The following is a 23,729-nucleotide window of genomic DNA, read 5'->3' on the forward strand; positions in this document are numbered from 1 at the left end:
TTTTTTGTATCATTCTCTAAGAATCCATTGCATTGATTTCTGCTCTGATCTTTATAATTTCCTCCCTTGTATGAGCTTTGGTTTTTTTCTTGCTCTTTTTTATCTAGGAGCTTAAGATTCATCATTAGGTTGTTTATCTGAGCTTACTCTGTTTTCCTAGTGTGGGCATTCACTGCTATGAATTTTCCATGTAGAACTGCTTTCATTGTGTCCCATAGATTCCTATATGTTGTATTGGCATTATCATTTATTTGTAAAAACTGACTAATTTCTTCTTTAATTTCCACTGTGACTCATTGATTATTCAGGAGAATGTTGTTCAATTTCCATGTGTTTGTGAAGTTCTTGCAGTTTCTTATGCTATTGATCTCCAGCATAATTGCACTATGGAATGATAATATACAGAGAATAACTTCAGTTCCTTTTAATTTGTTTAAATATGTTCTATGAGCTAGTATGTGGTCTATTTTGGAGAATGACCAGTGTGCAGGCAAAAAGAATTGTATATTCTGATTTTGTGGTGTAGAACACTCTATAGACTTCTATTAAGTCCACTTGTTCAAAAGCTTGGTTCAGTTCTAGTATTTCATTGTTGATTTTATCTAGTTGATCTGTCTATTTGTGACACTGGGGTATTTAGGTCCCCCACTACAATTGTATTCATGCTCATTTGGCTTTTCATGTCCCTTAATATTTGTCTTCTATAGGTTGGGGCCTTTAAATTTGGCCATATATATTTATGATTGTCATTGCTTCCTATTGGATTGTTCCCTTTACAAGGATGTAGTGACCTTCTTTGTTTCTCTTAATTAGTTTTGGTTTGAAATTTACTTTGTCTGCAAATAAGATAGCTACCCCTGCTTTTTTTCTGAGCTCCTATCACATGGAAAACTGTTTTCCATCTTTTTACTTTCAGTCTATGAGTTTCTTTTTGAACTAGGTGTGTTTCTTATATACAACATTTTGTTGGATTTTGCTTCTTAATCCATTCTGCCAGTCTATTTCTTTTGATTGATGAATTGAAGCCATTAACATTGATGGTTATGACTGATATGTATTGACTTATCACTGCCTTGTTATTGTCCTGTTGTTGGCTCTTTTTAATCTTTCCTCCTCTTCCTTTAGTCTCTTGCCTTGCCTAATTGATTTACTGTGTTGGGCCTCATGGTGTTGTTACCTTCGTTGTCTTTATCTAGGATATTGTCTAGAATTGTTTGAGTGCTGGCTTGGTAGTCATGAAGTTTCTCAGGTGTTCTTTGTCATGGAAGTATCTTATTTTCCCATTCATTTTAAAAGAGAGTTTTTCAGGATACATTAGTCTAAGTTGGAGGTTGTTTTCTTTTAGGGCTTGAAATACCTCACTCCATGCTCTCCTTGACCTGAGGGTTTGTGTTGAAAAGTCTGCTGTAATTCTGATGGGCTTTCCTTCACATGTAATTTGTTTCTTTTCTCTAACTGCTTGCAGTGTTTTGCTCTTCTCTTGGGTTTCTAGGATCTTGACTATTATATGTATAGGTGTAGATTTTTTTTCTTATCATGGCTAACTGGAGTCCTATATGCCTCACTTATCTATATGTCAAATTCTTCCCCTCTGTTTGAGAAAATTTCTGTCATTAATTCTGTGAACAGTTTTTTATGTCATTTGTACATTCTCCTGCTACTTCATGGATTTCTATGAGTCAAATTATTCTTCTTTGCATCATATAGGAGTTGTTGGATCTATTTCTCATGATCCCTTGCTGTTTTTAAGAGATCTGTCTTTTCATGGTCACTGACTTCAATCCTATATTCTACACCTGAAATTCTATTGTCACATTCCTTGATTCTGCTGTGCATACTTTCTATAGAGTTTTTAATCTCCTGGATATCTGTTTGAATCTGTTTCATGGATTCCATTTCTTTCCTATGTTGGGCATTTATGGTTTCCATTTCTTTCTTATGCTGGGCATTCATGGCTTCTATCATGGTCCTGAACCCATCTATTTTTTGGTCCGTTTCTGTTCTAGAGTCTCTAATCATGTCTTTCATTGTGCTTACCATCTCTGTAGTTAACTGGGAAATTATTTGTTTTGAATTTTTCTAGAGCCTGATTGATCTGTTATGTCACTTCTTGTGCTATGAGTTCAGGGTGTCCTGGTCGTTGATAGTCAGACTTTTCCACCTTGTTTATACCATCTCTGTAGTTAACTGGGAAATTATTTGTTTTGAATTTTTCTAGAGCCTGATTGATCTGTCACTTCTTGTGGTATGAGTTCAGGGTGTCCTGGTCTTTGATAGACTTTTCCACCTTGTTTATCCTAGAATTTGCCATTGGTGAGCTGGAAGTCTGTATTTGTGCCTTGCTTAAGTGTTTTCTCATTTTTAATTTTGTTGTTGGTATTTTCCTTGGTTTAATTACTGGGTTAGTACTTTGATCTTCCTGATATAGCTGCTGTTTAGATTTTGAGGCTCTAATGACTGAGAGACACTCTCATTTTCATAATATGTGGAAGGACAACTGATTAAATCAATCACAACCCTTTAGACCAGTTGATAAATCAGCAACACAATAGTATCAAGTACAGTTTAGAAATTGACAATTTGTGATAGTTATTAATCTATCACTTTTAACCATGTGAATTGAATCAAACTCGAGGAGCAGCCCAGTATATGATTATAATGAATAAACTCTTCCGTATAGTAACTTTACCCTTCTGGATGGGGACTTAGAAGGAGTTGGGAGGAGAGGAATAGGTAGAAGCATAGGAGAAGGTTTCAAGTGAAGCCATAGGACACAGGATGATCATGCAAACTCTGGGAAACTGTTGAAGACAAGAGGGAAAGACAGAGTACAAAAAAAAAGCAAGAATAGGACAATTTAACAGTAATAGGGAAGCTATAAATTGTACTCACTTTCCTTTGAAACTAATGACAACTAAGAGAAGGAAAAAGAGAGAAGAAATGAAAAAGAAAGAAGAATTCAGAATTAGGGCAGGAGTAGGAACAAAAAGGTAGATGAAGAACAATGTGGGGGAGCAAGAGATTGAGTGAGAAAAAAGAAAGAAAAAAGGAAGAATTTAAAGGTGGGGAAAAATAAAATTTTAAAAATTAAAACTAAAAATCAAAAATAAGAGGAAAAGAAAAAAAAATTTGAAGGGCCTCCTTCAGGGTATATCTCTGCTGTCACATAGACAATGTTGGCAGCAATGTGAAGAACTAAGTCAATTAGTCTGACCAAGCCAATGGCAGACTCTTGAGATTCAGGCTAAAGCCTGGCTGCAAGGCCCAAGTTGAGCTCCCTGACCTCCTGCAGGGTTGAACTTTGCAAGGGTCTATGGCAGGATCCAGCTGCCCTCCCCCTGAAGATAGCCCAGGTTCTGATGGAAAAGGTGGTCATCCCTTCAACTTGCTAACTATGGAGGCCCAGTATGCCTTTATTGCAGTTGTTCACCTTAGTTTTATCTTCTGGAGATCAGTACAATGGCGTTTACGACCACCTGTGCCTCTTCAGTGTGGATCCAGGTACCCACACAACCAGGAAGCCCGAGAGCATGTCAGGGGTGGGGACTACTGCAGGGGTGCCTGTGAGGCTGGACAGTCCTCACTGGTCTGCTCTGATGAACGCCCATGGTGTGCAGGGAGCAGCCTAGCTCCCTGTATTTGCTGGGAAGTCCTCAGCAGGCTGCCTGAATTTATTCCTCTTATTCAACTGAAATTGTGAAATTTTTGACCAACAAAAAAGCTCTCCCCTCTGCCACTGCCCACCTCTGGCAATCACCATTCTACCTTCTGCTTCTGTGAGTTCAACTGTGTTAGATTCCATAATTAAGTGGGATCATGTGGGACTTGTCTCTCCATACTTAGTTTATCTTACTTGTTATGATATCCTCTGGGTTCATCCAGGTTGTCCCAAATGAAGGTATTTCCCTCTTCTTCATGGCTGAAGAGTATTCCATTGTGTATATGCACCACATTTTCTTTAACCATTCATCAGTTAATTGACACTTAGGTTGATTCTATATCTTGGCTATTTTGAATAATGATGCAGTAAACATGGGAGTCCAGATGTCCCTTCAAAAATACTGATTTCATTTCCTTTAATTAGATACCCAGGAGTGAGATTTCTGGATCATATAGTAATTCTATTTTTAATGTTTTGAGGTGCCTCCATACTGTTTTCCATAATGGCTGTACCAATTTTCTTTCCCACAATCAGTGTGAGAAGGTTCCCTTTTCTCCATATCTTTGCCAGCACACATTAGTTTTGGTCTTTTTTATAATATCCATTCTAACAGGTATGAGGTGATAAAACAGATCACTGAGGTTTTAATTTGCATTTTCCTGATAATTAGTGATAAGTGTTTATCACATGTATATCTCTTGGCCACTTGTATGTCTTCTTTTGAAAAATATCTATGTAGGCGCTTCCCATATTTTTATGGACAAAAGGAAAGTCACTTCTTTTTATAATGAAAACTTTCCTTGGAAATGACCTACCCTAATGATATATCTATAACTATGGAAGGAGGAGAGTTGTCCATTGTGCCTAGATAAGAAAAGACCTTGGACAGTTCATCAGGATAAACTCATCTCATACCACAGGACAAGTCATAACTGAACCACAAATGTTCTGTAGGTCATGAAACATATTGCAAATGATGTTTCTCCCCTCTTAAGACTCATTCACTGTAAGAGTTTGAAAACCAGAGGGGAAGAGCTTTAATAATGAATTATCTTGTACAGGTGTTGTGGATAGTTATCTTTGGCATAAACACTAAGGCAGGCACTGATCCTTCCATATTGTCATTGTTTACTCTTGTCTTTGAACATTTTATTCATTTTCATTGCAGATTTATCTTCAGCAGGATGAACACCTGAGCATAATACTAAGAATATACAGTGGTACCTAAGTTCATGAGCTTAATTCTTTCCACAGTTCTGGTCACAAACAGAATTGATTGCAAACTGAATCAAATGTACCCCATAAGGTCAACACTGAACCTAACCACTGAATTTGATTCAGTTCATGACCAATTCGGTTTGCAAATTGCAAATTAAAGAGTATGCTGCTCTTTAATTCCAGTAATACCCATTATAAATTTTACTTGTGACGCTCCCCACTGTATCTCTGTTCTGGCCACATTTTTAAAGCAAAAATCAGTTTCCTGGTCTGGGATTCATAGTAGTGAATACAACACTATATTCACTCATGCTATTTGAGTGCTTCTCAAATGCATGCATATTCTAAAAATAAAATAAAATTTCACATCCTGTTCTCTTCCAGCTTTTAGCTTTTAGCTACCCTCTGTCCCCGAGAGACTTCTAGGTGAATACACTTCATCTTAGTTGTGAGATGATGGCATTAAATGAAAGGCACAAGGTCATGAGTGTGCTGTTGGCTGGAGCCAACCTGAATTCACTTTTCTTGTCAACAGACTCCTCTCATCCTTCCCTTCTGAAGCTGTCTTCCCATACATTCTCTGGGGCTTTTATAGCAGGTTTTCGTTCTATGGGTAGATTGAGATTTGGAATATAGCAATCGCCTTATCCCATTGTTCATAGTTATGGTCAGATGACAAGATAAAGCAATGGGAAAGGTACATGCTTCTCAAGAAATGATACTGGAACAAATGGATATTCACATACCAGACACTGAAGATAGATCCTCAACTCAAAAATTACTGAAAATTTGATAGAAATTGGGTTGAGTCTGTAGAACAATTTATAAGAGTATTGCTATGTTAACAATGAATATCCTATACTTGAACATCAGATGTCCTTTCATTAATTGGTTTTATTTAATTCCTTTCAAAATTTTTTAAAAATTTCAGTATACAAGTTGTACATTCTTTTGCTAAATTTATTCTTAAATTTTTATAGTTTTTAAAGCTTTTAATACTATTATAAATTCTATCATTGTCTTTATTTTCAGATTGTTCACTGCTTGAGCATAGAAATACAAGTGATTTTTATATATTGGTCTTGTATCTTGCAAAACTTGCTGTTATGGTTTAGATCTGGGGTCTCCCCAAAATTCTCATCAGGAAAGTAGATTATGGGGGTACTGTAGTCACTGGTTGATTCATTCACCAATGAACTCAGCCACAATGTGCTGTTGGGATGTGGAGTCTGTTTGGAAAAGACAGGTCACTGAAGGAGTGGCCTGAAAGGGTCTAACTTCCTTCCCAGCTCTTTGCTTCTCTCCCTGCATCCTGACCACCACAAAGTAAACAGCTTTTCCACTGCTGTTCTGCTTCTGCTTTGGAGCCAGCTGACCATGGACTAAAAATATGAGCCAAAACAAACCTCTCTTTTAAGTTATGGATATTTTGTTCCAGTGATGGGGAAAGTAACTAAACACTTGGTGGACTCATTTATTAGTTTGAGTAGCTTTTTGTGTATTTCCTGGGATTTTTTACAAACAAAAGCATGCCCTTTGAAAACAGAGGGAGTTCTGTTCTTCTTCCTTTCCATCTGGATGCACTTTATTTTTCTTGCCCAATTGCACTGGCTAGAACCACCAGTCCAATGGTGACTAGAATTAGCAAGAGCTGACGTTGCTTTTCTAATTCCTGAGGCTAGGGGGACGCTTTCAGTCTTTCTTGGTTCTCACTGTGGGTTTTTAGCAGATGCCCTCTACATTCCAAGGAACTTTCCTGTGATTCCTAGTTTGCTAAGTACTTTTAATCACACAGAGATGTTGGATTTTATGAAATACTTTTTCTATACCTATTGATGTTCAGCTTCTACAGAACTTTTAAGCCTAAAAGTCACCATCCTGCCCTGTTTTTACATTCTTCCCTCATAAATACAAAATCTTTTTGAAGCCAAATTAGATTCTAAATATCAAGAACTTCCTGAAGGATAAATGAATAGTCAAGACTTCTTGATCCTAGTTCTCCTTATATTCAGATGTTGTGTAAATACCCCCCCACACACACACCCTGCATGCAAATGGCAATTAGAAGTTAAATAATGATGCTTTCCATACACTGGGTTTACTGGTGATGTCTACGCTCCATAATTTTCCCTTCTTTCTATTCACTGTAGAATGAAAATATTAGTACCAAAGGAGAGGCATGTGCAGGAAATGTACTATATCAAGGTTGTGTATGACTAAAATGAAACAGAAAAATAAATAGAAGTTAACTTTACAAGAAATATGGTAAAGGAAGTGTAATAGACTTTACCTAGATCTTTCCTGCAGGATATTGCATCTCAAATATTCCATTTCTTGTTTATTTTTCAAAGCCTTTCATATCACTTCTCATATTTCAGGAGTCTGGGTGGCAACCATTTTGCCTGCCTCGCTCACGTGTGTGAGCTATCTGTTCCATATTCTGGCCTGTTATAGGTAAGAGAACTCTGGAAGTCATTTTTTTGGATTTAGCCGGAAATGTACATGGCATACTTTTCTCAAAATCCCTGAGCAGTGTGTACAGTGCCCAATATGAGCCCATGAAGTGAGTACAAGGTCCAGGGATGGCCACATCTTTTGGTAGGAAGGCAGAAAAAACAGCTATTGATTTGATTTTTTTTTTTTTTTGAGACAGGGTCTCACTATGTAGTTGAGACTGATCTGGAACTCACTATGTAGCCCAGGCTGGTCTCGAACTCACAGTGATCCTCCTGCCTCAGCCTCCCAAGTGCTGGGATCACAGGCATGTGCCACCATGCCCAGCTTTGATTTGAATTTCTGTGGTGAGCTAGGATTCTGCTTAGAATGCTCATCTGAATTTCACAACCCTGGGGATTATACAGTTTCATCTCCACTTTTGCAATTGAGAAAGCTGGGACTCAGCAAAATTAAAAACCCACCAAACAATTAGCCGATGAGCAAGTCTTTCTGATCCTCCCACCCCAGATAGAGATCTTCTTTTCCTTATTTCTTTAATACATGATATCTTTATTGGGTGTCAGACCTGGTATCTCTGTTGGATGCTATCCAGAATGGATAACACAGAGCCCCCAGCAAGTAAAAATAAATCTGGTTCAGGAGAACCAGGAACATCAATGTCAAGAGTGAATGTGGGGAAAAAAAAAAAAGAATGAACGTGGACTAGGAGCAGAACAATGTCAATGGGTTATTTCTATAGAGAGTCAGGAACTAGGCTAGAACATGGGGGAAAAAGGATCAGGGATTGCATGGGGTTGTTGCTCCTTTTTTATTTCCTTTTCTTGTTGTTATATAGTTAGGCTATCAATAATATTGGTTTCTGTTTTTAACTCTTTTAAATCTTATTACCTAAATAATACATAGTCATCATAGGAAAATATAGAAAGCAAAGTGAAGTAAAACCACACATAATCTCACCTATCACATTCAGTCACCACTGTGACTTGGTCAATATGTATTAATTTTACAAAATGTATTAAACTTTCAGATTTTGAAGTCAAATCAGAACTGCACTGTGAGCTATAGTTAATGACCCCCCTGCACAGCTGTCCAATTGTGACATGCATAAAGAGCTATTGTTATGAACATTATTTAATTTACCACTTTTTCTCTAGAAAGCACATAAAGAGACTGTGGGCAGGAGATAAACACTTTCTCCCTTTGAAGTTCCATGATCCTTCCCCCTCTGAGAGTGTGGTAAGTCTGCAGGGGTCTCTGTTCTGAGACTGAGTGGTGTTGACACCTGCCCAGGGTCAGAAGGATGAAGCTTCCTCCTGCTCTGAGATCCCTGTTTTCTTTTAAACCTCAGGCAGCCATTGCAAAGTACTCTGGCTGGCAGATAGCCTACATTCTGTGGGGTAAGTTCCATCCCGTGACCCATATAACCCAGCGCACATTCCTGGGCATCTGTAGAGGCCTGGCTGTGAGGAGGGAGGGGAGCAGGGAATAGCCCAACTTCTGCTCCAAGGGGCCCTTCAGGATGGGCAGAGAAACATTCTCCATACATTGTCTGCCCAACTGCCCTGCGCTGTGTATGCTAAGGCAGTGGTGACCTAGAGAAGGAAGTGACTATTCAACCCCAGGGCAGGGTTCAGGCTTCCTAGGGCAGCTGGACTTTGAACCTGGCAAGGTGACAGGAGGTGAGCAAGAAAACAGAAGGTTGTGCCAGGCAGAAGAAATAGCACTAGCAAACGTGCCAGGGCCTCTTGTGGAGGAGGGCACAGGTGTCATAAAAGGGCCTGGAGTAATCCCTGCCTCCCATCCTCAGGCTACCTCATCATCCATGTGATGCAGAGCCTGTGTGGCATGATGATGATGTATGGCCTGGTGCTGCCCATCACCCACCACCGGGGCCGAAGGTTGTGCCAGGCAGAAGAAATAGCACTAGCAAACGTGCCAGGGCCTCTTGTGGAGGAGGGCACAGGTGTCATAAAAGGGCCTGGAGTAATCCCTGCCTCCCATCCTCAGGCTACCTCATCATCCATGTGATGCAGAGCCTGTGTGGCATGATGATGATGTATGGCCTGGTGCTGCCCATCACCCACCACCGGGGCCTGGAGATGCTGCAAGGCCTGGGCCTGGGGATGTAAGTGCTGAATGAGTGCCCTGTCCTTTCTGGGTCTTGGGCACAAACCCTGGGATTCATGGTCTTGCCTTTTACCCAGAAGGAGCCATCCTAGCAGCTCACGGGGAGGGGAGCTTTACAGTTTACAAAAGGCTTCCTCTCCCACCACTAAGTATGGCCTTCGCCAAGGTGTGTGTCTGTGTATGTGAGAAGACACATTGTGTACATGTTCCACCTGGGAACATAAATTTGTGGGGCAGTAAAGTAAGAGACGGAACAGCATGATGGAATGAGGTAGAGAATCCTGGCTGAGCTTTTGGATCTGCTCTGTGAATTTGGAACAGCATGATGGAATGAGGTAGAGAATCCTGGCTGAGCTTTTGGATCTGCTCTGTGAATTGGAGTAAATGACGTCTCTTCCCTGAGCCTTAGTTTAGCTATCTAGAAGACAAAAGTGAATGCTGGCAGCATTGAGCATCACAATTCATCTTTCCTCATACTATGAGCTTGGTGCTTATGTTCAGATGAGGAGCATCACAGCATTTGGAGCTAGGCAGTCTGAAACCAGAGCTTCCTTTAACTGTTACCCCATACTGCTACTCACCGGGTGTCAGCACAGTGGGGTACTTTCTGGGGAACTCCCTGCTATGAGCTCCCTGGTTCCACACGTGTCTAGAGCCAGTGTGAGTCTGGAGTGGAGCCTGCTTTGTCCTCTCTCTCACAGACTTCTCAGCAGTGCCCAACCCCTATTCCTTTCTTTCATTCTCAACCTGTTAAGCACTCATCCAGCTGCCATCCTTGGTAAAAAGGGACATCAGTGGGAGCCCTGGGTTCTGATCTGGAGCCGGAAGAGCTGACCATGAGGCCTTAGGAAAGTTACTTCCCCTTGTGAGCCTCAATTTCCTGACCTGTACAATGAGCATAAGAATGCTTTGTGAGCATAAAGCATAGAGCTTTTTTGCTTGTTGTTCTGCGAGGTGGTCAGCATCTCTCTCCTCTCTCTATGGGTATCAAAGAAGGTCCTGGAAGAGTAGAACAGGACACCTCAGCACATTCCTCCCCTGTCTTTCAGCCTCACCATTTCCATTGTCATGGGCCTTATGATCCTGCAGGTGTGGATTGCTGCCAGCTTCTTCCTGCAGCCCAAGCTGGGCACAGCTGACAAGCAAAAGCCCTTGGCTCTTAACAACAGGTGAGGGTGAGGGAAGGAATGGAGCAATTGTAGGGCTTCAGCTATCTGTCATCCTTCCCTTTTCCCCTTGGCAGTTTCAGAATGGACTCTACACTCCCAAGAGGCTGTGGTGCAGGGGACAGGGTTGGTTCTGGAGCCGGTTCACCTGGGCCCCAATCTTGGCTCCCTCCTTACAGCCCTGGAACCTGTGTGAGCATACCAAACATCTATGAACCTCAGGTTCCCATTTCGAATTGCTTTTGCTTACCTTACAGATGTGTTGTAAGGATGAAATGTGATGAAATAGGACTTAGAACAATAGTGCCCAGAACGTGGTAATTCTTTCTAATTAATTCACTGAGGAACACTAGGCACTGAGGGTAAAGAAGTAATACTGACACTTACCTGTGAGACACTCACAGCCTCCTGGACCAAACAGGCATACACATGGCAAGGACAGAGGACACCAGAGGGTGCAAAATGGCAACAGGAGAAATGGGAGTGACTAAGGTGGGGAGGTGGGAGTTGAGGGGAAGGGCAGGGGGCCATTCCACTGCAGATGGGATGTCTGAGTGGGGTGAGCATAGAATGGTGGGATTTCTACAGGCTGGGGCCACCAGCTGCCACAGCACGAATGGAAGCAGGAAGCTACAAAAGACCATGATGTTTTAAGAGGAGAGTGAAAATGAAAAATGGTCACCATACAATGGCTTTAGACAGCAAGGGACAGGAAAGGGACCCAAAGTGACAAGATCACAAAAAGCACATCTCAGAGTGAGTTCTGCCACTCAGGATACAAAGTTCAAGCTTTGTCCCAGAGGCAATAGAAGCCATGTGACTGGTGGTCCTTTGGGAAGTTTTCCCTGGAGTACTTGGGCAGGTCCTTGGTGAAACAGAGCATGGGGAAGCACCATGCTCTTGTCACACAGGAAGCCTGCAAGAACTGCACGAAACAAGCACGGCTTGCACTAACATTCATCCTGCCTGGTACTCAGGGCCCTCCACACCAGCCTGAGCTACCCTCACTCCAGGGCTGTGAGGTGATCACTCAGCCTCCCCGATGGCAATGTACAAGGGTAAATGCCTAGGAGATGGAGTAGCAGTGTTGGATACCACTAGATCTGGGGGACTCCAGAGCCTGCCTGCCTGCCTACCTCGCCTTACTGAAGGGCTGCCTTGGGCTTCTGTTGCAGGAAAGCCTTCCACAACTTCAACTACTTCCTGTTTTTCTACAATGTTCTGCTCGGCCTGGGCGCTTGCCTCTCTAGGCTGCTCATCAGTTGCATCCTGGGCACATGGCTGATTGCACGCATTGACAGGACCATCATGCAGAGCGGCTATGAGAGAGCAGACATGGGTATGTGACCAGTCTCTGCTGGCCATCTCCTCTGGGGTGAGCTGGACTTGCACCTTTGTGGCGGCTGCCTTGGAAGATGGATGTCAGAAGCCGGGAAACTTTTGTTTATACTCAGAGTTTAGCTTCTGGGAGAGAATGTAAAGCTGAACGATAAAAAATTGTACAGCCTGATGGTAAGGCAGACCTCTGAGGTGCAAGAGAGTCCTAGTCAGAGGTAGTGAATTCTGTCCAAACAGAAGTTAGCTTATGAAAATTTTGAGAACATATCTCGGAATTACTCGTGTTGTTCATTGGGAAGTTACTTAGTAAAAATGTTCTGTTCCATTGAAATACCAAAGCCATTTCTGAGAAAATTCAAAAGCAGTTTTTGCTTGCCTTCCAGCCCTTGTCACTTATTTCCTCAGCCATTTAGTATCTGCACAGAACCTTCCTAGTTCTTGCCTTGGCTGCTCCCAGCCCCGACTTTGAGCTTTGAGTTCTCTATAAAAATGGACAGATTAGGGGATTTAGCTCAGTGGTTCTGCCACCTGCCTTGCAAGTGTAAGGTCCCGAGTTTGGTCTCCGGTACCCACCCAAAAGACAGATTAGAATGTGATCTCTAAGAAAAATCCAGAGCTTTACAGCTTGTTTTCTAGATTCCCAGCAAAGACTTGAACACCACTGGGTCACAGACTGACCCACAGTTATTTCATAAAGCATAAACTAGACCATGCTGGGAGCTACCACCCAACTGAACCTCCCTCTGGGTTGCAGGGTTCAGTGCTTGGGTCGGCATGCTTTATATGGACCATTACCACACCAACCCTGTGCTCGTCAGCTTTTGCCACATCCTGATCACAGGACACAAAGAGAGGAAGCTGCAGAAGACCACCCAATACTGGTGCCAATCAGCAGGTAGTATCTCCTTTCTGACCTTGCACTAGGTCCAGGGAGCAGGAAATAAACACCTCTAAGGCTAACCGGGATCCTTGAGATGTTCTAGGTTGTCCCTTTTCTGTTCCCTTTATCTGCACTGTCTTCCCTGGGTACCTTTCCAGCAGTATGTTCAGGAGGCTTAGCTTCCAGTCAACCTGGCTATGGGCCCAACTAAGACGTGGTGTCCTGCTAACTGGCCTCCCCCTTTGTTCCTGGAAATGAGCTCTAGTTCTGCTAGTGGAGTCCTCCATGCCCCATTTGTTTGAGATTCCAAACCACATTTCAGGCCACACACCAGATACCCTCTGAGCTTAGACTTGATTGTTCTGCTCTATTGCTTCCACACTGTCTAAGGCTCGCCTGCCCCTGTAGAGTTTAAATTATTCATTGCTGTTTCAACATTGCAGATACTCAGCCAGATCTGTGGTTCAACTCACATCCCTCCAACTTCCCTGTTGCTTCCAGTTCCTGATCTAGCCCCTTCTGCCATACTTTTCATTATAGGACTTTCTTCCAAAAGGCTCTGAGAACAGCAAAGGCAGTCTTCCTCCCAATCATTCCTACCCCAAATCTATCTTGTCTGATTTTATCCTAGGTCCTCACATCTCAGCTAGGTCCAGGACAAGGTGGCTCCTGCTGCAGACCCTGATAAACAACCCCAGACTCATCATACTCAGAAAATCAAAATCAGTGCATCGTTCCCGGGAGTTCACTCAGATTCTGCTGACGTGCTCAGATTGCTGACACTGGCCACCAACAACTACTCTAAGGCCAGACCCAGTCACCTGCTCCCAAGAGAAGACTAAGTCTAACTAGCTGCTGTTCTCTGCTGTGGGATAAGATGGCACAGGCTCTGTCCACCTACATGGAAAATAGTGTGAGCAACTTGTGGGATGGTCACTAAGTCTGAAGGCTGCAGTCTCAAGACTGTTTCACTTCTTGAGCAAAAAAAAAAAAGAGAGAAAAAGATTAAAAAACTAAAGAAATGTCCGGTGAACAAACTTTGCCCATTGTTGACTTCCACTGCCCATTGAGGGTAGACAGCTTGCGAGTTGCCTGTGAAGAAACACTAAATTTAATTCCAAGTCAGGATTTTTGTCACTGAAGAAAGTTGTAAAATGTCTACATCAAGAGACCTCCCTCTTTCTTTCTCAAACAGCATAGCTCTCAATCCAACAAGGTTCTCATTGCTTCCTTTTTCCAGGCTTTATGGTGGGTGAGAGAGAAAGAAATCCATGGTCCTAGCCCCTAATCTTGGAGGGTAAGTAGGCATACAATGAGTTCTCTGTCCCATGGCCACTGGGGTGAGGAGTAGATCAGAGTTTACCTGGGCCTTGCTTACAAAGAAGATGCTTAAATTCTCTATGAGAAGTGTGGGGTCACCTAGGAAATCCACCTGTCCATGGAAGCAGATATGAGGTGGACAGGCATTCCAGGTAGGTGACAATAAGACCAAAGTTGTCTGGGCATGCAAGCCCAAGGATGTTTGACAGTGGTGAGCCATGTATCATGTGAGGGTGCAGGGTGTTGGTTAGGACCGTTCCAAGGATGCCCAAATGGGCAAGGGCCACGAGGACCATATAACATGGCAGAGAAAAACTCCCATCCACCTCATAATTCCCAAAGCAATTGTAGGTTGGTAATCATTAAGTAGCTAATGTAAATTCAATCCTGTTGATGGATGTGTTTGCCAGATTGTCTCTTTTTGTGTAATCTCTACAACCAAGCTCTGTCGATATGCTTTTAGAAACTGAGAAAACTAAGATCCCCATGCCAGTATTTTGTAGTTGTGTGACACTGACCAAATTATTTTACCTTTCTCCATTCTCTTCTTTAACTGTAAAAAGACAGTAGCACCATCTGATGCCAAAACTATTTTGAAGATAAAATGAGTTAATACATATAAACACTCTTAAGCTAGTATCTGACATCATAAACTCTTGAAGGTAGTAAAGATTTGACTTTTGATGTTGCTATGATTTGAATATGAGCAGTATTGCCCAAAAGTCCATGTGGTAAAGTTTTAGTTTCCAGGTTAGCACTACTAGAAGGTGGTGGAACCTTTAGGAGAGGATCTAATGGGAGGTCCTTACGTCATTGGGTGTATGTCCTGAAACGGGGATTGTGGGATCTCAGTCTCTTCATCTCTCTGTTTCCTGGCGAATGTGCTATGTGCTTCCACCATGGGGTACTGCCTCATTAGAGACCCAAAGGGCCTCCCCATGGGTCACTTTGACTTGAGCTGGAACCTCCAAACCCACGAGTCAAAATAAACCTTTTCTCTTTGTAAGTTAATTACCTCTGTATTTTATTAGAGTAGCAGGAAGCTGACCAAAACAGATGTTATTTCACAGGAAGATATCCAAATGGCCAACAAGAATAAGAAAGGTACTCCCATAGTTACTCATCAGAATATGAAAATTAAAATGTTAATTCACTGCATAATGGCTAAAATTAAAACTGGTGACAATATCAAGTGTTGGTGAGGATGAAGAGCAACAGGAACTCCGGTATGCTGTGATATGTATAAATTCTTAACACTACTTTCAGAAATTCCTTGGTAGTTTCTTCTAAAGGTAGACATGCACTTTATGACTCAACAATTCTAGTCTTAAGTAAATCCCCAGGAGAGATGCTAATATAGGTCCACCATGCAAAAGAATGTAGGAAATAGCATTATTACTGGTATGCTCTCAATCTGAAAACACTCAATATACACTAATAGTAGAAAGGGTAAATAAAATGGATTATATTATTCATAAGTGAATACTATATTACAATCAAGTATGAAACTTACAAACAATGGAGGGAAACCAACACAAAGGGGTCTGTTGCATATGATTCTATTTAAATAAAAAATGTAAAGCAAAACTAATTCAGGAGTTAAAATATTTATCATCTTTGAGACAAGCAGAAGGGAAGAGAACATAAGAGAGGCACATAAGAGGGGCTGCTGGAGAATTGGTAATGTTCTATTTCTTGTGTGCACTGGTCCCTTTCAGGAATTCACTGAGGTAAACCTGTATGATTTCCATATTCTTAGATATGCACATTATGCTTCAACATGCAAATTTAATCAGTTGGATGAAGAACTTTTTCTGGCTACTATGCCAGGTAGCAAGTGCTTAGTTGAAGATTCTAGAATTATAAGATCTAGATTCATATCTTAGATCTATTTCCTATATCAGGGGTCTTGGCCAAGTTACTAATTCTGGGCTTGACTTTTTCATCTACAAAGTGGGTTAATTATGGTATCCTCTCACAGTTATTTAAGGGATTAAATCTTCTCAATAAACATTAGCACTGGTGTTGGTCTCTGTGGTTCTTCCTTCTATATGTTCTATGGAGACAATGAATAATGATGGTCTGGGGTAGAAGATGGAGAAAGAGGTTTCAAGTCAAGAAACTTTAAAAAAGCTATTTTATTACTTTATTTTAGTTTTAGTTGATACATATTTATGGGGCATGGTATGATATTTTGATTTATGTATGCAACGAATGGACTGGAGGTGTAGCTCAGTGGTGCCGTGCCTGCCTCAAAAATGCAAGGTCCTGAGTTTAATCCCTGGTACTGGAAAAAGAAGTAACTGTATGAAATTTATAATGATCAAATTGGGTTTATTACCATATCTATTACTTCAAATATTTTCTTTGTAATGGGAACATTTGAAGTCTTCTCCCTTCTCTATTTTGAAATATACAAGAAATTGTTGTTTACAGTCACCCTATGGTGCTACAGAGCACCAGAACATTTTCCTCCTATCTAACTATAATTCTGTATTCCCAACCAACCTCAAAAGACTTTTTCAAAGTGAAGAGTGAGAAGGAAACAAAATTAGAGATGAACTGAGGTATAAGGAAAAGTTCAGCTGCCTGGTGTTACTCTTCCACTTCAAGTCTTTGCCTCACCTCTAGACTTAACCAAGTGATTTTTAGTAGCCTTCCCAGCCATGACATTGTTGAGTGGGAAGGGCAATGGGAATGCTATCCCAAAGCCAAATACAAACATCCACACTTATTTTAAGCACAAATATAAAGGCCCAGAAACTTGAGAATGAAGGGAGATAAATTTTTAGCAGTGGGATTGTAGATTATTATTTTTCTCTATTGAGTTATTTTGTACAATGACAATTCTGTTCATTTGGAACAAAATGTGTGATATATCCATGCCTATACATTTATATCTGTGTAATTTGTCTTGAAGAAAAATTTATAGATATGTGCCAGGGATTTAGCTCAGTGGTTCCACATGGGGAAAGCAAAGTTTCTGATGTACAAAGGCTTAAGACAGTAAGTTCTCCTCGGTTTGGAAAGAGAACAGAGACTGCAAAATTCCTGAACATTTTCTACTTCATTGTATTTTCCAACTCTTACCTCAGTCATCTGTACTTTCTTTTTTTTTTTTTTTTAACTAAAATGAATTCAGTCTTCATTACAATATTTCACCTTGCTAAATTCCTGGACCAAAGAATGAAAATAAAGAGTTTTTTGACCACTGCTTCTTAATTTCCATTGCTAGACTGGACAGAATGAGCCCTTGCTCTAGGAAGTTGGCACGGGGGATATTTATTAGCAGTCTAACAGGGACCCCTGCCAAGGAACAGATTCTCTATGAAGGAGCTGGACATCCCCTAGCCTAGACAGAATATAGGAAACTTGGCCACCATTTGGTCAGTTCTGGCCAGGCAAACTGAACCCTGAATTCCGATCCCATCAATATCTTTTAAACTGAGAAAGAGTTCTTGTTCAGGTCTTTTCAGATTCTTATAGGAAACACTACTCTATGCTACTTCCCCATACAGATTGGTTTTAACCAAGGCCAAGCATAGATAGGGTGGGTTTTCTAGACCATGACGGCCCAGATCTAACTTTCAGAACATTTACCATGCTGCCCAGGATGCCTTGACTTCCCTGGGATATTCCCTTGTACAGAAAGAAACTGGCTTTGAAGGAAGCATTTGATTTTGCTTCAGTACTCCACGTGTGGGCTAAGGGCAACCCTCTCCTTGACAATGAAGCGTGGGCTGGGACAGCGCGTCTCCGCCTCCCTGCGTTGCCTAGGAGACCGTGAGTGTCCGGACTTAGCTGCAGCCAGACCAGTCCAGGCTAACCGGAGCGGTGCTTTCTGCAGGTGGGCTACTGGGGTGGGTGAGTGGGAGCGAAAGAGGGACAGGGAGGAGAGTCGGCTTTGCCTTCTCCACAAACAAGAGGGTGCGTACTTAGAGTGTCCAAAATCCGGCCTTTCCTTCGCCTTCCCCACATCTTCTCAAGGATGGGATGGGATCCTGGACTCGAGATCACCTCTGGGTTGGGGTTTCAATCCCATCTAATACCTGGGGTACGTTGACGTGTCCCAGAAGAACTTGGCAGGGTAAAGTACAAACAATAAACCTGAGTTTTCTGTGTCCCCCAAATCCTTTTCACATTTGTGCCCTGTGAGACAGGGAGAGCAGCCTTTTCCTCCTCGAATTCCTGGCTCTTAAGAGATTTGTTTCTTGGCTTTTCCTGCCCCACCCCCACTCTTGGGCACTTGTGGGTTCCCAGCTGGAGTGGGAATTGAGACCCAACAGCCCGATGCGTTTCCCGGACAATGGCTTCCCAGCAGGGGCGTCCCTCCAGGCCTGCGCCAAGATGTCGTCAGTGCGGAAGGCGACCCAAGTTCCCAGCAGCAAAGTCTACCAGCAGATCTTCCAGGCTCAGGTAGGGCCTGCCCACCGTCCCTCTTCTCTAGTCAGCCCTTCCCCTTGTACCCACAAACTTCCCTCTGCTCCCTCTGAACTTCCCTCCCTCTGCAGGCGTTCCGATCTGGCAATCTAATGAAGTAAGTTTGAAATTACTTTGTTAAAAATAATTCTTATTACTTTTTACAATGTACTAAGAGAATTAGGACACCTGTCTTGAAAATTAGAAAACTTAAATTGAAATTTTCAATTTAAATTACAGTACTCAAAAATATTCTGGATTAACCGTTCAGTACCTTGGGTCTTTTTTTCATGGGTAATGCTGTTCTGATTATTACTTGAAACTGGACTTCATTCTGTACTAGTGTTTTGAAACCTGCATTTTCTCCTAACAGACCCATTCTCTTGTCCTTGGGTATTTTCAGCCCTCACACGTTCTAGTGGCTGCTGGTTGGATTGAGGATCACCCCCATATTAAAATCTCTGTTGAAATTGCCTTGTCCTCCCTAACAGACCAAACAAGAAGAGACCCAGAAACCCACCACCTTGAACCCTCCCTTTGAAGTTTTGTTTTGTTTTTGTTTTTGTTTTTGTTTTTGGTACCGGGATCCAACTGGGGTCCTTGTGCTTGCCAGGCAGGCAGCGGAACCACTGAGCTAAATCCCCGGTCCTTTACTTATTTAAATAGGTAATTTTGTCCTAATTTGAACCCTAAAATAATGCTCTCTAAAAATCCTTGGAAATTATAAAAATCAGAGAAACAGCTAAATTACTCATACAATCCTGTTTCATGTAAGCAATATGCCATTCTTAACACTTGGCATACTCCCTCCTGGTTGCTTTCTTTGTATTATAAATATTGAAATCATACTGTGTAATTTTTAATTTATACTTTTAATTGACATGTTTATATATCATCATAAGCATTTTTCCATGTTACAAAAACTTCTGTGAGCTTCATCTTTAATAAACATCTAACAGTCTGTCAAAGAGACATATATATTTATTCAACCAATTGACTATTATTGAGACAATTCTATTTTTAAAAAATTCTTTGTAATTATAAAAAAGACTGAGATGAGCATCTTAATTCTTTAAATTTAAATTTAAATTTCTTAAAACATGCTTTCTTCGCAGTAGCTGGATAATGGTTACAGGAGGATGAGAGCCTTTGTGCCTGCATATGTGTGTGTGTGTGTGTGTGTGTGTGTGTGTGTGTGTGTGTGTGTGTTTGTGTTGGGGAGGTAAGGTTGGAGGCTTCTCTGAAAAGTGCCTTCTTGGTGGCAGGTCCCTAAGTGTTCTAAGAGACACAGTCAGCTTGAGGGTGCTAGGGAGTCTGTAGCTCTGACCATCCGGCCTTCCATGAATTCAGGTGCAGTTGGTCCACTCCTTGGCAGCCACCAGGATGCGTGCTGTTGAGCATTCTGTGAGCCCAAAGAGCAACAGGCTACCTGTGATGAAGAAGGTGGAGATTCCCCAAGGGGAGACAATGACTCCTCGGCAGCGGAAGTGGATGCATAGCCTCCCCAATGATTGGATCACAGAAAACCCTGTTCTGTTCAGGTTGGTCCTGTCATCAGGCCCCACTCCACACATTGTGGGTACCCCAGTGTCTTCAGAGACATAGAGTGGCAGGTAGGAATGAAGTTTCAAATGCATCCCCTAAGAAAGGAGGTAGTCACACCCATTTCAAAGGATCATTTTCTCTTCTCTTCCCAATAATTATTGATTTTGTGCCTAGAACCAGGCACTGGATAGGAGGGTCCTGCCTTCATGTAACTTGAGGTCTTGACAATAATAAATAAGCACCTTCCCCTCCAGAAATGGGAAAGCATTGACTCAGAGTCAAGAACACTCCCTAAGGAGGGGCCTTAGCTGAGACCAGAGGGTAAGGAAGGGGAGGGTGGGGCAAAGATCTCTGAGGATGGGTTAACGGTCAGTGGGCCTGGAAAAAGAGGGCAGGAGATGAAGCTGGGACACACTTTGCAGGCCACAGTCAGTGTTCTGGAATTTATCGCAGTGAGCAGTTGATTTGCGTAGCTAAGGTCCCTTGGGCAACTCTGTGCAGAATGTAGGGGGCTTCAAGGAGGGGCAGGGAGGCCAGAAAGAAGGCTACTGTAATCATCCTTGCAATCTTGACAGTGCAGGAAGCCTAGTGGTGAACTGAGTGGCTGGAGAGGGCTCCCAGAAGTCCTTAGTCTCTGGACTGAGTGCTGGGTGGACAGCAGATGTGCTGTTTCCTGAAATAGGAACAGGTGGGAATGGGGAGGGAAATCAGGCGTTCCTTGTGATCAAGTTTAGAAGTAAACTTGAGATTCCTCAGCATTCCATTTGTGCTCACTGACTCCTCAACTAGAGAGAAAAAGAAAGAAAAGAGGCTAGCATCTCTCTCCCAGCTTTTTGGGAGAGTACTGTGGGAACCGTGTTTTCCTTAGGCTCTTCAAACTCAAATGGTAAAAGATACAAACCCCTTCCCTGGCCAGGGACTAGCGGGTGGGAGGTCAGATCTCTTCTACCTACCTTTGCTGCCTTTCTCACCTCTGTGGGGCACAGACAGATTCACGCTGGGTTCAGCTCTCTGCCCTCACTTGGGCTTTCAATTTTTCCAGGGGAACCTCTGAGGGTTCTGACCCTTAACACCTTTATCCACAGATGGGCACATCCACTGCCCCACTCCAGTCCACACTCAAGTCAGCCTTTCCTGGCTCTTGTGTCTACTGGAGATGGTACAGAGGCACAAGCAGCTGGGGCCTGTCCAATACCCACCCTGTCTTCTCTTCTAGGAGGGAGACGTGGCAGCCTGGCTGTGATTCTGGCTTCCACAAGTTCCCAAGCCCCCTCCTAGCTAACTTCTTCTCTTCTAGTGATGGGGTCTCTTGATATCCCCTTGTATTTCCTGGAGGTCTCCTCTTCCTCAGCAGTCAGCCTAGGGTCTCCTATCATCTCTAAGTCCAGATACAGAATCAGTCAGGAGCTCTTGATGCCCTTGGCCCTTGTCATGGAGGGTGTTGGCGTTGTGCTGTGCTAGCTTCCTGGGACAGACAGGCAAGCCCTCTGTCCTAGACAGAATCAGAGCACAGCTCTCTACGGCCTTGGCAGAAATAGTGGCATGTTTGTAATCTCCCGAAATGACTAGGGGCACTAATTTTACATCCAGAATCTCTCAGGTGTGGCCTGTCCTTGTCCCTGAGAAGCGTCTCCCCTCCTCGGTCCACAGTCTCTCTGCCTTTGCTTTATTCCCAATCAGCTCAGGCCCGGTGACTCACCTTCCTCAGTCCCCATCCTTCTCCCTATCCAGGAGAGTCCCTAACCTCCCACCTGAGCTAGAGCAGCTGGGCAAAATCACCCAGTTCACCTAGCTCACCTGGAGCTCTAGGCAGCCAGCCCGGAGGCTCACAGCATCCTCCCTCCCTCAGGTCCTCTTTCCCTTCCAGTCTCCACCCAGGAGTTCCTTATTTATTTATTTATTTATTTATTTATTTATTTATTTATGGTACTGGGGATTGAATTTGGGACATTGTGCTTGCAAGGCAGGTAGTAGAACCACTGAGCTAAATCCCCAGTCCTTGGGAGTTCCTATTTACACGGAAGAGAGGCCATAAGCAGGACCTCCCTACCCACCTGGGCTACCCCAGGTACCTCCCCGGGACTGAGGAAGAGGCAGGTGCAGCCTTGGCTTCCTAGCAATACCTTCTCCAGCCTTGCAGGGAGCCCTTCTCAAACATCAACCCCAGGGTTCTCATCTACCCTAGGCCTCTTCCTGGCACAGAAGCCTCTCCATCTGGAAAGGGAAGCTGATCTCAGCCATTGCTCTCTCCCGACATTGCCCTGTCTCTGCCTCCCTAAGCTTTCCTGGAGTCCAAGTGTTCTGAAAGAGCCTCTGCCTGACTCGGTGCTCATCAGCCCTTGGCCATCCAACTCCTCCCTACTCCAGCCTCTTTTGCAGTGGTCACCTGGGAATGTCTATCAACTCTCCTCCTGGGTGAACTTCTGGCTCCCATTCCCTCCTCCAGAATCTCAGGCCCCTGGGCTTCCTCACACACTTCCAAGGCTGTTCCTGCTCTTCTTCCTCTGCTCCCTTTGTGAGCTGGCACTCCAGCCATAGGACCAGCTCCTTCTAGACATCTATAGGGTAAGTGGAGGCCAGACTAGGTTGAATGGAAGTAACAGGGTCAGATGCATCATCTCCCTCAATCCTCAAGCAAATTTGGCCAGTGAATTCACACAGACAGGGCTCTTGGGAGGGTGGAGACCAGCCCAGGGGAGGACGTAGATTACCACTAGTATTAACTAAGTTTCCAAGACCCAGGGGCAAGTGGGTAAGAAGCTAGAGGTGACATTGTCAGAGCTCTCATTGTCCTGGGGGGCTCCTTTGGGCCAGGGGTGCTGGCAACGAGGCCTGAAATACCCCTTTGCAGGGTCGCCTGAGCCCTCACACCTGTAGCCCAGCTCTGCAGTCTTCCTGCTGAGTCTGCAATGAGGACTCATGAGATGACTGCAAAGTACTGGACTCCTGGGGCCTCAAGGAATGCAGTAGTCACAGAAAACTTGGGAATTTCTGTGGTGCTTGCCTATACGTGATGCTTTCATAGATTTTATTCCAAAGCTAATGTCATATTTACCCCTTCTGTCCTCCCTGTTGAGATATTTGTCTTGAGATCCCAGCTTTCTCCTCCCAAATCCAAGCCCCATAGGGCTTGGTGTCGCAAGGTCTTGGAGTCATGAGTTTTGGAGTCCTGGCTTTGCTTTAGACAGTGATTTCTCTATGTGCCCTTCTCCTTGGAAAATGGGGTTACCCCAGCTGCTGGCTACCACCTTGGCTGGGTTACTGAAGGAACAAATGAGGATACATGCTGTTTGTGACCCTTCCGATCCTCAAGTTCTCCATGTAGAAATGGTTTGGGCCATCACCACACTTGGTTTACCACCAGAGCTGAAGCAGGCTCCCTGAGGGCAGGGATCCAACCTCCCATCTCCAGCCTGCAGTATCTTCTGGCCGAGGACACCCAGAAAGTGTTTGTTGGGAGAGTGGGCACTGCCCTGGGGATTTCTGGAAGCAGGCTGGGCCAGAGCCATTGCCACTGCCTGCAGTCCCTCTGAAGGCTCCTGTGTACCAGAGCTACCCTCCATGTGGTCAGGGATCCAGGGCTTACTCTTCTGTGCTT

At 43.3% G+C, this 23,729-nt stretch overlaps 2 protein-coding genes across 9 annotated transcripts in view; both read left to right on the plus strand.

Moving 5' to 3' along the window:
- LOC104855535 (stimulated by retinoic acid gene 6 protein-like) overlaps positions 1 to 15,659 on the plus strand; it is a 52,827-nt gene extending 37,168 nt beyond the window's left edge. The window contains exons 11-18 of the mRNA XM_010614417.1: positions 7,258 to 7,333; positions 8,491 to 8,572; positions 8,685 to 8,733; positions 9,344 to 9,461; positions 10,513 to 10,632; positions 11,805 to 11,968; positions 12,722 to 12,862; positions 13,479 to 15,659. Coding sequence (XP_010612719.1) covers positions 7,258 to 7,333; positions 8,491 to 8,572; positions 8,685 to 8,733; positions 9,344 to 9,461; positions 10,513 to 10,632; positions 11,805 to 11,968; positions 12,722 to 12,862; positions 13,479 to 13,627 — 899 coding nt within the window. The 3' untranslated portion in view covers positions 13,628 to 15,659. The remainder of the gene's footprint in view (positions 1 to 7,257; positions 7,334 to 8,490; positions 8,573 to 8,684; positions 8,734 to 9,343; positions 9,462 to 10,512; positions 10,633 to 11,804; positions 11,969 to 12,721; positions 12,863 to 13,478) is intronic.
- Positions 15,660 to 16,415: 756 nt separating this feature from the next.
- The window catches only part of Ccdc180 (coiled-coil domain containing 180), a 53,533-nt gene continuing 46,219 nt past the window's right edge, over positions 16,416 to 23,729 (plus strand). For 4 of the 8 annotated variants that reach the window (XM_019206107.1, XM_019206108.1, XM_033759128.1 and 1 more), the window contains exons 1-3: positions 16,416 to 18,014; positions 18,328 to 18,583; positions 19,937 to 20,127. In XM_019206107.1, the coding sequence (XP_019061652.1) occupies positions 17,896 to 18,014; positions 18,328 to 18,583; positions 19,937 to 20,127 (566 nt within the window). In that variant the 5' untranslated portion in view covers positions 16,416 to 17,895. The remainder of the gene's footprint in view (positions 18,015 to 18,327; positions 18,584 to 19,936; positions 20,128 to 23,729) is intronic. The other 4 variants (XM_019206109.1, XM_010614415.2, XM_019206110.2 and 1 more) reach the window with 4 other exon arrangements.

Source organism: Fukomys damarensis, unplaced genomic scaffold (genome assembly GCF_012274545.1).
Source record: "Fukomys damarensis isolate Sample0158 unplaced genomic scaffold, DMR_v1.0_HiC HiC_scaffold_36, whole genome shotgun sequence".
NCBI lineage: Eukaryota > Metazoa > Chordata > Mammalia > Rodentia > Bathyergidae > Fukomys > Fukomys damarensis.